Here is a 13610-nt window from a genome sequence, read left to right on the forward strand (position 1 = left end):
CGACACCAGGAACGTAACAGAAAAACAGTAGTTTTTTAAAAATGCTCTACAACGGCACTTTAATAAAAATTAGTTGGATCAACCAAAACAAAGCTTTCGAACCGGAAAAAAATGCTCAAGCCTGGCAACCCACAAATATCAAAGAATTTCAATATGACGTCATACTAATATCGTCACTGCCACTTCTCCCGGAACAGAGACTAGTTATACTGGATAGAGTTAACATGGCAACACCAATACACTAAAATTCGTAATTTCGGCTCAGTTTTCAAACGAAAATTAAATGCGTTCGGACCGAAAATAGGCCTGAAATATAAAAAACCCTATTTGATTACAACTTATACAGGGTGTCTAGGTTCTAAAAGTTACCACCAATGTAAACGTCAGGCAATTAGCCAGCCAAAATGCACAATTATCACTATATGGCAAAAATCAAACAAGAAATTGAACGTACAGTATGGTAAGTTTTTAACGAGGACACTGTATGTATAAAACCTGTAGAACTATAAAAAAAAGTCAAAACAAACCTTAAATCTAACCAATAAATATAAAGTAAAAACCTTATCATCTGATAAAATTTCTCTTCAAAAATTTGTACAAATATTTACAGACCCAAACAACATTATTTTACATAATAAGGGTAAACGGTGCATTGGGGGTTGTTGCGTGGCATTGAACATTACTTAACTTCTTCCTACACCATTTACACATGTATGTTTAGAAAATATCACTTGGATTTTAAACTATAAGTTGGATTTCAGAATCTATAACTTGTTTTTCATTATCGTAAATTGGTTTTAGAAAACGTAAGTTGTATTTCACATTCGTCACTTGTATTTCAGAAAAGGTTACTTGTATTTTAGAATGCTTTATTTCAAGTTCAGATTTTTGTGTTTTCTATGTGGTTATAGTTTATTGTTTTTTTATAATATCGCTTTAAGCAAAAAAACCCGCCCATCGGGTGTATTAATTTATATAAAATATACAAGGGTGTCCATAACTATATGACAATCTCTCGGGGGCATGCAGGGGAGGTCAAAATAATATGATTTGTTCATATAATTTTTTTTTTTTAAAGTCACTCTTAAGGGAAATATTGAGCCCCAAAGAACTGCCTTCCAATTAACGTTTTTGGCCGTAACTTTTGAAACACTTAGTATATTGTAATCATTATTGGGTTTAATGTTTTATCGAAAGAGACCTTCTATTGCCATGAAAACCAGGTATCTCGTCTTCGAAAGGCAGGAACTAACTGGACCTAAGACACAATTTGCTTAAACTTTGACAGCTGTCATTATTTTCAGCTGCAAACGCCATTAATGGATACTCTTGACATTTTTATCGAAAAATTGTACTCTTCCTTTATTTCGATAAAATAAACGGTTTTCGAGATAAATCGATTTTTCATTGAACTGCTTAGACCACAATGTCATTAAAAATATTCGTTAAACTATTTACTTTTTTTGCTCAACTTTATTTTCCAAATTACAAATGACCATGTCTAAAAATCCAACTGCTCTTTTCTATACTACAAATGACTAATCTGAAATACAAATTGCATTTCGAAAATCAAAGTTATTATTCTAAAATTGAAAGTACCTTTTCTGAATACAAGTGATATTTTTTAAATCCATGCTTATGGTTTCTAAAATTCCACTGACGCTTTCTAACTACATGTGTAAATGGTGTAGACGTTTGCCAGAATTTTCAGAAACACTTGCGAAGCTGTTTGACACGCTCAACCCCCGAAACCAAAACCACCTCAAAAGTTTCTTTTTAAGACCGATTGTATAAAGTCGAGTTATAATTTAACTCTTTAAAGTTAGATATTTATAGAAGAAGAGCTTTTTATGTAAACTCGATTGTATATAACCCTTAACTGAAAATGAAGCTAAAAGTTTTTACTAGAATACACGGGTGATAGAAAAATCGTGGTAAAAAAACGTTACCCAAAATTGAGATATTTAGCACTTAATCGCCTTTCGGTGACGTCACGGTGGATTTTGCCGTCCTCGCCATCGCTGCCGTCAGTCTTCTCTTGTCGCTCACACTTTTCCTCCAGCTCGTCCACGGCCAAGCCCGTGTAGAGCCGCTTGATGCCCCTGGGCAGAGCCCGGCACGATTGCAGATTAATCGAACACAAACAAGGGCATTTGGCCAGGATCGCTTTGATTGGTTCCAATGAAACGGATGAACCGCATAAGTTTAACACCCTGAAAATTGAATTGCAAACATATTTTATACAATCCAGTATTGCACGTTCTTTCATTTCGTTAAATTGATTAATTACATATGAAAAACCGTTCTGCAAAAGTTTTTTTATTTCTAACGAATTTATCGGCAACTGAAATTTAAACGCAAACCAAGCGAGCCAAAATGACGAATTTCTGTCTAAGTGCCGTGTGACAGTAAAAGTTTGATTATTAATTCTCCCTTTGCTAATTTCTCAATTATTATTGAAGGGAGAATGGTTTGGAACATGTTCCACTACGTTCACACCAAGAAACATTAATTATAGTGCCATTAAACACTGAAAAGTTTTTGAGATAGAATATGTATGTAGTGCAATTTTTCTAATATTTAGGACTTTTGTACAATTCTTTGGCATTTTTAAGAACATTTTCAATAGCATTTAGAAGTCTCTGGCCATTAAAAACTATTTTGGTAAGGTCCACTTGTAAGGTCCTCTGACAATTTTTAGGACGTTTTCAATAGTATTTAGAAGATTCTGGCCATTATATACAATTTCTCTAAGGTTTAGGACACTTGTAAAGTCCTCTGACAATTTTTAAAAGAATTTTGATAGTATTTAGAAACCGCTTGCCATTATTAACAATTTTACAAAGGTTTAGGACACTTTACGTCCTCTGACAATTTTTAAGACATTTTCAACAGTATGTAGAGACCTGTCCATTTTTAAACAATTTTTCTAAGGTTTATAGCTCTTGTGGACTTTTTAAGAGGTTTTTGATAGTATAACTGGCCATTATATACCATTTCTCTAAGGTTTAGAACACTTCTAAGGTCCTCTGACAATTTTTAGGACGTTTTTAATAGTATTTAGAGGCTTCTGTCTATTTTTAAACAATTTTTCTAATGCTTAGGATTATTGCAAAGGCTTCTAACCATTATTAGGTTTTTGATAGTATTTAGAAGCCTTATATTAAACGATTTTGCTAAGGTTTAAGACACTAACTCCTACAGCTCTCTCATATTTTTTGGGATTTTTGATATTCATTTAAAAGCTTCTGCCCATTTTACAAGAAGTACAACATGCCAGCAAAAAACTTTTAAAAGATTGGTAATAAATTAACAACATTTTCAATCCAGTAGAAAATGTTAGTAAATCACTAACCTGTATTGTCTTAAACGATTTGTCCTCGGATTTTTTGCAATTAAACGTAATAATCGGGACATCTCTATACCTATATTTGAAAATCAGTCGAGAGACTTAATTTATGATTGATTTACTTCAAAAATCATCAAAATTTTTAAATACGGAGATCTTTCTCGCGTTTTGAATCGGTAAAGATCAACATCAGCAATTTTAAACGATTTTACCCCTAAAAATTAAACCGAGCTTTTAACAAATGCTTCTTCACTCATTTTAAAGATCCTTCAAGCAGTTGTAAACTTTTTTTTTAATAAGATAATATATTCTTATATAACATTACAAAAATTATTCAAGTATAAAACATTCTAAACAATCTGTACTAAAGTTGTATTAGTATACACAGCATAACTTACCTCAATTTTGATTCTGGTCCCTTCTCAGCCAAAGCCAATACAGCGGCATCTAAAGAAGCTGTTGCTGATGACCAAGCCAAATCCACCTCCAGGAGACTGTGACTCCACTTTTGCACTATCAACTCCAAGCCGGAGTTTTGCAATCTTGTAATATAACAGGCTGAAACAGTGATTTATAACTATTGTCCTAAGTTTAATATTTAATTAAGAAAATTAGTTACCACTTAAAAATAAGTGTTCCAGATCCCAAGCGGGTACTCGAACTAAACCGGAATCGGTCAACTTGCTGCAGCCTCGAACGTCCAAAAGCCGCAATTTTGTACTGGTTTTCAATAGTCTCTCAATGCCCTCATCGTCCATGGACCTACAAACCACTATAAAAACAACAACTCAAACACAAAATCAATATTACCTTGAAGTGGTAGTTTGGTCCTCCTCAAGCCCAGCCAGGGACAATTCCTCCAAGTTAGGAAACCCAGGAGAGGCAACCTAAACAGAAAAACAAAGTTTCAACAACCTGAAATACTTGAAAAAACCCCTCTACAAACCTGTTCAGTTATAAGTAACTGGAGCTAACCAAACTTGACTATTAGTTATGCGCAAAACTCGCATTTTGGGACAACCGATTTGCAGTTTTTCTACGTGTAACAGCGCAGTATTGTGGGCGACGTTTTACATTCGAGATGTCCAGCAATTGAAGATTAGGACCAATGAGCCTGCAATCAGTGGTATTCACAGTTAATACGTTTCTAAATGTTAAAAGTTAGATTACGTACAGCTAACGCGGTCACAATCTGCATAAACCCCGCAATTTTATTGTGAGCTAATATCAAATGGGTTAAACGAGTATTCATGGTTTGGCTCAATGCCACCAGTGGTTGAGAATTTAAAGCTGACGTAGACTGGAAAATAATAAATAAAGTAAAAAAAGTATAAAAATATCAAAAAGAAGGAATAACTATTTCCTTTAAAAGTCAAACGCATGCTCAACCAGTTTTGGGTACAAAAATACCCATCTTTAGTAGCGCAGAGTGTGTATTCTTAAAACGAGGGAAAGAATTCCGGAATTTTCAAGAGAAGCGTTGATAGAATGTGACAGAAGAAGCTGAAAAAGGCGAATTCCTGTCACATTCTGCAGACCTTTCTCTCGATAACTCCCTTTCCTCTCTCTCTGTTTTCTATGAAAGGAGAGACTTGTGTTTTTATTAATTTGAGATTCACAATGGCATTGTTCTTAAAGTTAAAATAAGCTTATTCTGAAAAAAAACACTAATTTGAGAAATTATATAGTATGTGGTGGTAGTATTTCTTTCTCCAACTTTAAGAACTATCTTTTAGTCTCAATAATCCAGGCAACAAATGCGCAAAAAAAGTACCGGGAGGGAAATGCTTGGAACACAAGTTTTGACTTCGTTTCTTGGTTTGCGCTAGTTAGCCGGAAGGGAGGTCAAGTTTGAAAGTCTCATTTTTCCCGTAAATACCATCACAAAATAAGGATCGTCAGTTAAGGACGCAATGAAACACAATTTCAGTCAATATTTTCGAAATCTGGGGGTTACGGCTCTGAAATTTCCTGTGTAGGTAGTAAATTAACCTTAAACTTCAGGACCTGTTCTTCTTTTCCATAAACATCCTTTACCTCACTCAAACTGCGATAAATACCCTCAAAAAGGAAGGATTGTCAGTCAAACGCAATTAGACACAATTCAATCAGTATTTTCGAAATCTCGAAGTTACGGCCCTGAATTTGCGATGTAGCCAGTAAATTGATTTTGAAATCAAGAAATGAACTGTATTTTTTCCATAAAACAAACCTTACTTTACTGAAAACTGTGATAATTACCATCAAAAATGAATGAATGTCATTTTAAAACGCTATAAAACACAATTTCAGTCAGTATTTTCGAAATCTGGGAAGTTGAGACACTGAAAATTTGCTCTGAAGGCAGTAAAATTAACCTTAATTTCAGGAACTTGTTCCTCTTTTTCCCATAAACAACTGTTTACCTCACTCAAACTGCGATAAATACACTCAAAAAGGATAGGATGTCAGTCAAACGCAATTAGACACAATTTCAATCAGTATTTTTTAATCTCGAAGTTACGCCCTGAAATTTGCGATGTAGCCAGTAAATTGATTTTGAAATCCAGAAATGAACTGTATTTTTTCCATAAACAAACCTTACTTTACTGAAACTGTGATCATTACCATCAAAAATGAATGTCATTTAAAATGCAATGAAACACAATTCCAGTCAGTATTTTCGAAATCTGGGAGTTAAGGCACTGAAATTTGCTGTGTAGGCAGTAAATTATCCTTAAACTTCAGGAACCTGTTTCTCTTTTTCCATAACAACTTTTACCTCACTCAAACTGCGATAAATACCCTCAAAAAGGAAGGATTGTCAGTCAAACGCAATTAGACACAATTTCAATCAGTATTTTCGAAATCTCGGAAGTTTACGGCCCTGAAATTTGCGATGTAGCCAGTAAATGATTTTGAAATCAAGATAATGAACTGTATTTTTTCCATAAACAAACCTTACTTTACTGAAACTGTGATATACCATCAAAAATGAATGAATGTCATTTAAAACGCTATAAAACACAATTTCAGTCAGTATTTTCGAAATTCTGGAAGTTGAGACACTGAAATTGCTCTGAAGGCAGTGTAAATTAAACCTTAATTTCAGGAACTTGTTCTCCTTTTTCCATAAACAACTTTTACCTCACTCAAACTGCGATAAATACAACTCACAAAAGGAAGGATTGTCAGTCAACGCAATTAGACACAAATTTCAATCAGTATTTTTTAAATCTCGAAGTTATCGGCCCTAAATTTGCGATGTAGCCAGTAAATTGATTTTGAAATCCAGAAATGAACTGTATTTTTTCCATAAACAAACCTTACGTTTACTGAAACTGTGATCATTACCATCAAAATGAATGTCATTTAAAATGCAATGAAACACAATTCCAGTCAGTATTTTCGAATCTGGGAGTTAAGGCACTGAAATTTGCTGTGTAGGCAGTAAATTATCCTTTAAACTTCGGAACCTGTTTCTCTTTTTCCATAAACAACTTTTACCTCACTCAAACTGCGATAAATACCCTCAAAAGGAAGGATTGTCAGTCAAACGCAATTAGACACAATTTCAATCAGTATTTTTTTAAATCTGGAAGTTACGGCACTCAAAATTTGCGGTGTAGCTAGTAAATTTTACCATAGAAATCCAGGAAGGTGAAGCACTTTTTATACCAGGTTGAGCAGACCTTTGACTGTTGTGTGTTACTCCCTCTTTTTGATACATTAAAACAACTCTCACCAAATAAATAAAAATGAAAACCATACTAACATGTATCGAAGACAAATCCAGTCTCTCTAAACTCTTACATTCTGTAGTCAAATATTTCAAATTGTCCGCGTTCAGTCCTTTCCAGCCGTTCAAATTCAAACCTCGTAGTTGCGGACAATGTTCGCAAATCGCCTCAACAGCTGCCTGTATATCTCGGATTTTCCACTCACCTTTTAATGTTTTACATTTATTTGCCACCCTGTTTATACAAAAATGTTGCACGCTTACCCATAACCAAGTCTTCGCACTCGGTCAGCCTGTTCAGGATCAACCAGTGTAACCTCAGATCCGTTCTGTTTTTCTCCTTAACGTAATTCAAATCTGCTCTTTTCCATAATGACGGTCGCAGAGATATGTCTTTCCATAATCTACATACTTTGCCACAACTGCAATACCAATCATAAACTAAAAACGATAAAGACCAAGAATCATTTAAAATAGTGTTTTTTTTATGTAATTCAGTATGGCAGCTTTGTACCACACTTTCTTTGTAACATTTTATTTGTGTATTGACTGCACATGGATTTCCAAAAATAAAGTAAAACAGATCATGATTAAAGGTAAAATTGAAGAAAATGTGGATTATTCATATACCATTAGCCAAAGTAATGTAAATGATATTCCATTTGAAATATACGGGTAATTAATCCCTATTACTTGTTTTACTAGGAAGATATAGAATAACTTGATTTTGCTTTCTTTCTAAACACAATGGTATACTCAGATTTATGATTATTTTTGAAAGGGCTGTAAAACTAATTTTGAGTTTCCTGAATGCAATTTACTTAAGTAAACCCAAATTTTGGTTCACAAAACTAGTATGACCTTGATTGATCGAGGTTTTGCCGGCGTTTTATTTTCTTAAAAAAAATGCAAATGTGCGATTTGAACAATTGAGTTTAGTCAATATGTATTAAGAATAATTTGATTTGCAGAATTGAAGAAGGTATTATGGCCAATGGAGGTAATTTTCAACAATTCTTTAAAAAATGGTAACAGTCATTTTGAATAGTGGAACTAAATAAAATGAGTTTCTTAATACCCTGTATTTTAAAATAACGCCTCTTGAGCAAAACGGTTTAAAACTACATTGTACAAACATGTGTCAGGAGTTTGATGATTTATTGAGACCTTCACCAGTTTAACTATTCCCGGTAACATAATAATATATTTTTGAGTTCACATTATCAGAAATTGAATTGTATATGTACTACTACAATAAACCGAGCAAAGTTCATCTTTGACTGCATAAGTGAAGTGACTTTGTGTATTTTAACAAATTAGTTGCTTTTCAAATTGAAACCCTTTTGAGTTTACTTCAAGTTTTTCCTTCTTCTTTCACAATTCTTACAAGTTCTTCAATATATTTGAACAGATTCTTACCTGCTAAGGGTTGGCACAAGCTCCATCATGAGCACAAACCTCAGCAAAATCTTCTCCCAACACATTATCGGGCATTCTGGCAGCATCTCCCCACACGCTCTGCTCCGTAGGTTCCCCAGTTTGAGTGCTGCTCACGTCATTCTCCGTAACCGCATTGGACCGGCTACGTTTCGGTTTTTTCTCATAATCCGAATTGTCCGTGTCCGAATAAGTTTTTGGCTTTTTCCGTCTGCCCGGTTTCCTTTTCGTCAACGGCTGAATGGTGGTCAGTTCGCTTTTTTTGATTCGAATTTTGATGGCGTTCTTATCGCCACTTATTTGACTGTGATACACGGCCACCAGGTGTTTGGGGGTCCTGCCCCGACCTGGACCGCTGGATATTCGCTTTCTTTTGGGTTTTTCAAGGTGCCGTTGTTGTGCTCTTCGGGCCACGTATGTTACGCTAGTATGGGGTAGGTTGTCTGGTTCCTCTTCGGTTGAAATGGAAGAAGTGTCCACAGGGGTTTGAAATCGTTCCGATGTTTGTGGGGTTTGACTTGATATCGGTAGCGCTGCTAGCCTCATATAGACTGTTGGTGTCTTCTACAAATTTTTGTTTTTTTTTTGAAACTACTAACTTGGATCAAAAATTTCAACTTAACTAGCAGGGATGGAAGTAAAGAAACATTAATATAAAAGCATTAAACAAAGCAAAAACCTAGGGGTAAACAGCTGAGTAAATATTGTACACTAATTCCTGGTAATGCCCAGTAATTCCCAATAAACTCTTCTAAATTATCAGGATCTGGAGAGTCTAAAAAACATTTTTAATAAACGCAAGAAATATGCGTGCAACGATTAACTGGAAGTAGATATCCACTGCTGCTTATTTTAAATGGGACACCCTGTGTATTTTTGCATGTCAAATCCTAGACATTTTTTTGTATATTAATGTCATACACCATTTTATGTAAAATTTGTATTTTCAGTCTCCAAAACAATTTTAACTTACACTATCAGGAAACGTGTTTCTTGGTTTTGTGTTAAACAAGATTTGTTCTAAAATGGGTGCAGAAAAACGTCAAAATATATAATACAGGGTGGTCAAAAAATTAGTTTCTAAAAAACTAAAGAAAGTCAAATTTTTTTTAAAACTCTTCTTATCTTTGTCTGATTCTCTGTTCAAAATTAAGGTAACTTTGTTTTAGGTCACTTATTTAAAAAAATCATTCTTTAAATTGATATATTGGACCACCCTGTAACTGTCAAATCAATGGAGTTATTATTAAACCTAATATTTGGCACCAACCTAGTACAGTGATTGTCAAGTCTAAGCTGTAGCAAAACTGTAGAAATAAAATCATTAAGCTGGTTTTAGCTTGCACTAAGTGGCCAAAATAAGGCAAAACCCATTAGAATAGTGGCCAGTGTTTCAGGCAAATTTCACCCTTACGAAAATTGTAATTTGCAAAAAGTTTTCAAGAAATTTACAACCATTAAATACATCGTAGTCACGTAGTACGTCACATAATTAGCCCTTAACCAGTCAAAAATTGTATCTAGTGCACCCTGTCACTAAAATTGTGAATAACGTGAGTATTTCTAGCACTTTGTATATACTTTTATACAGTGCGTTTTTTTTAACGCGCAACATAGGATTTCACGTGGTTAAATTTTTAAGTCCATGTTAGACCATGTTATTTTGGAACTACAAGTATAAAACTTGACGGGTGGCTGTTTCGTACCCTGAAGCTTAAGTAAGTTACCAATTCGGCCTAAAAAGTGTAAAAAGCTTGCAAAAAATCATATTTTTCGAAAAGATTTGATCTTTCCATACTCCCTGTATGTATGATAGGTGCTTGTTGTTTTTGATACTGGCACGGCAGGTAGCAGGTAAAATTTGGCGTAGAAAGTAAAACAGGGTGATCATTAACTTTATATCAAGAAAGGTAAGAACAAAAGAAGTATTTTATAAATGAATTGTTCAAAGTGAACTCCGTTTGAAGCCAAACAGTATTCCAAACAATCATAAAATGCCCTTTTAACGTTCAAAAGATGTCGGGTCGTGATTGCAGTAAAAATATGTCACTTTACCTGCTACCTGCACTGCCAGTATAAAAACAACAAGGAACAACAATGCATACAGGGAGTATGGAACGATAAAATCTTTTCGAAAAAAAAATATTTTTTCCAGTTTTTAATCACTTTTTAGACCAAATGGTTAGACTTACTTAAGCTTCAGGGTACTAAAGACACACCCGTCAAGTTATAGACTTGCAGTTCCAAAATAAAATGGTCTAACATGGGCTTAAAAATTTAACACGTAAAATCCTATGTTGCGCGTTAAAAAAAACGCACTGTATGTCGATGGACAGCCAATGAAATAAGCTTTCCATTGACGTATAAAAGTCGATTAATTAGTGGTACCGTTTGGCCGCTAGAGGGCGTCAACGTTGACCAATTTTTTTGGGATATCCTTTTTTTTTAATCCTCAAAAAAAGGCTTAATTGCACTATTCTTGGTAGAGTTTTATACGTCAATGGATAGCCAATGAAATGAGCTTTCTAAAACTATTCCAACTTGGGTTGATAGGTGAGACGGTTTGACCGCTAGAGGGCGTCAAATTTGACTCATTTTTTAAGAATTTTTTGGTGCATTTTTTCGTTCAATCATTGATAACTAGCTCATTTGCAGCACTTTGTATGCACTTTTTATATGTCAATGGATAGCTAATGAAATAAGCTTTCTATTGACATATAAAGTTGATTTGTTAGTGATACGGTTTTACCCCTAGAAAATTTTTAAAAGCAAAAATTACAAAAATTTATAATTCTTTGTTTTCCAAAGGATTTCATTGAATGCCAATTGTCAAGTAATGCCCACTAATTACTACAGTTTGCATGACATAATGCCCCAGTGGTTTACCCCTCTGCAATAACAGAAAATAATGCAACAATAATTCAAACATAACCTTGTTTGGTAAAATTTTGTAATAAAAGGCTCCAAGTGACAAATGTATCTGCTTGGATCTTTAGAGAGACAGAGACAATAGTATAAACTGAAAACTGTAACTTACCAGACTGACCAACTGAGCTAGCATCCCCTTCCTGCCCTGTATAACCTTCTTGAGCCTGTTCACCATCGACACACTCAGCACTATCACAAGAATCATCCTTTGAAATGTCAGTATTCTCATCACAAATATTATTGTTCGGTAAATAACTGTTTACATCCCCATTTAACAGGCAGTCCTTCAAGTCCAACTCTTGGGATTTAAGGTCAGTTTTGATAATGTTATTGGAGCATGGTGAGCTGAGTGTGGAGCTGGCACTACTGGTCCCCCCAGTGTCTGGGATCGGATTGTAGAAACTCCATGGTCTCTGACATGGTTTGAGTCACTGAATTCGTCTAGGACTTACTTACATTTTGTCAGTTTTTTGGTTTAATCCACCATAGTGTAGGTAGTTTTTCGGTTTGGCTAAAAAAATAGGTTACACACTGTTTAAGGGCAAAAAATCATTTCAGGGTTTTAATTAAGTGAGTGTTGTTTGTATCCAAGTGAAACCATAATTAATTACACATAATATCATCTGATAGTGAAAATGACCTTTTGCCATTTGAATTCCGCGCTATTTTGGAGTTATCCCACAAGCGTAAACAATCAAGTTGACAGGTGAAATAAAAGAAATTTCTGGCAGACTTTTTGGGGGTTTTTGGAAAATGTTTAGCTCCAGGCCCGATTGTACTAAAGCGGCCAGTGATAAGGCGAGACATTCGCTGAGAAATATATAAATTTACTCATTCTTTTAGGCAGAAATCGTTATCAAACAAAAAGATTCGTGGATACCGCGACGACCAAACAAACGGTATTTCCGCACTTACCCCTTTATTTGCTTACGTTCAGCACACTTGCACGATCACAATCACATTATTTATCAGCTTATTTAGCGGATTTAACGCCGAAAATTTGGCTTTTTCGTAAATTAAAGTTGTTGACCTTGTTATACGGTAGGCAAACGCTTATTTTTTATTTTTAGTGAAACGTCGAAAAGCGCCATCTATATAGACATTTTATGGTGCTGGCCTCTGGCGTTGACAGCTCAAACGTGCGAAAATGACGTTAAATGTAAAATTCCTGTAGAATATTAATCCATACGAGTAGTTTTACTAACTGCCCGACAGAGGGCAGAAGCTTATTTGAAATTAAATTTTTTCAAGTAAAATTTTATAGGTTTATGATTTATTATTTATTTATAGTTCACACAGATCAATGATTGATTGAAAAAACAATATTTATTTTTTTTTTTTTAGTATTTTAATAGCTAATTAATTACAAAAACTTTTTTTATTGTTATGAGAGTTTATCACAGAAAAATGTTACAAAAAGTTGAATCATTTTTGGAGAAAAAAAAATATATAAAAAATTAATAATCAACTCTGAATGTGCATAAATCTTAGCACAATAGATAGTTTTTGATTGGTCAAAAAAGCAGTGCTTTTGCTGCCCAGTTTACAGGGTGTTAAAATGAAAAGTGTCAAATTCAGTCTACTCTGTATGTATGCTTAAATAATTCAGTTATTTGACATTTTCACTATACACTATATAGTGGTGAATGAGGGTTCAAGGGCTACAAATTGATATATGGAACCACCCTGTAACTGTTAATATAACCAAGTTACAAATAAACTATACAGTGTAAAGTACTATTTACACTGTATAAGGTGATCAATAGGAGATTTAAGGACCTACCAAACTGGTATATTGAACTACCCTGTAACTGTTAAAATAACCAACTTACAGGGTGTTTAAAGTGGAAACAGTCAAATTCAGTCCAATCTGAGTTTTTGTATTACTCAAGTATTTGCCATTAAACTTTTTAGATCAATAATGATCAATATTATACCGTAAATTTTTTAAGTTGACAGTGAATTAAGAAGTTTATCAAACTCTTTACACCTCCATGATTTTCAGACTTAATTGACATTCAGAGCCTGATCACCATATCATGGAAGCTCTGAAAATTCTTTTATAGCTCAATAAGAACTTACTTTGACAGCTCGTTGATTAAATGACATTTTTGTGACATTTGGGTATGTGGTATACATATAAAGGGTGTGTAAATGGTTTTTTATTATATAAAAAAA

General features: G+C 34.2%; 2 protein-coding genes across 2 annotated transcripts in view; one reads left to right on the forward strand and one right to left on the reverse strand.

The window, feature by feature from the left end:
- LOC145735120 (hexosaminidase D-like) overlaps nucleotides 1-13610 on the forward strand; it is a 132671-nt gene that overhangs the window by 32453 nt on the left and 86608 nt on the right. The gene's annotated exons all lie outside the window — the stretch shown is intronic.
- On the reverse strand, nucleotides 1613-11860 carry Fbl6 (F-box and leucine-rich repeat protein 6; the record flags this gene model as incomplete). The annotated part of the gene is given in 14 exon segments (XM_081990344.1): nucleotides 1613-2007; nucleotides 2009-2213; nucleotides 3748-3907; nucleotides 3969-4111; nucleotides 4160-4236; nucleotides 4296-4307; nucleotides 4309-4417; nucleotides 4419-4463; nucleotides 4531-4649; nucleotides 7104-7273; nucleotides 7332-7508; nucleotides 8504-9026; nucleotides 9028-9068; nucleotides 11542-11860. Coding segments are annotated over 14 exon segments (2136 nt in total), but the record flags the coding sequence as incomplete, so codon positions are not given.

This window comes from Ips typographus, linkage group LG11 (assembly GCF_016097725.1).
Source record: "Ips typographus isolate SLU linkage group LG11, UJ_Ityp_2.0, whole genome shotgun sequence".
In the NCBI taxonomy this organism is placed as follows: domain Eukaryota; kingdom Metazoa; phylum Arthropoda; class Insecta; order Coleoptera; family Curculionidae; genus Ips; species Ips typographus.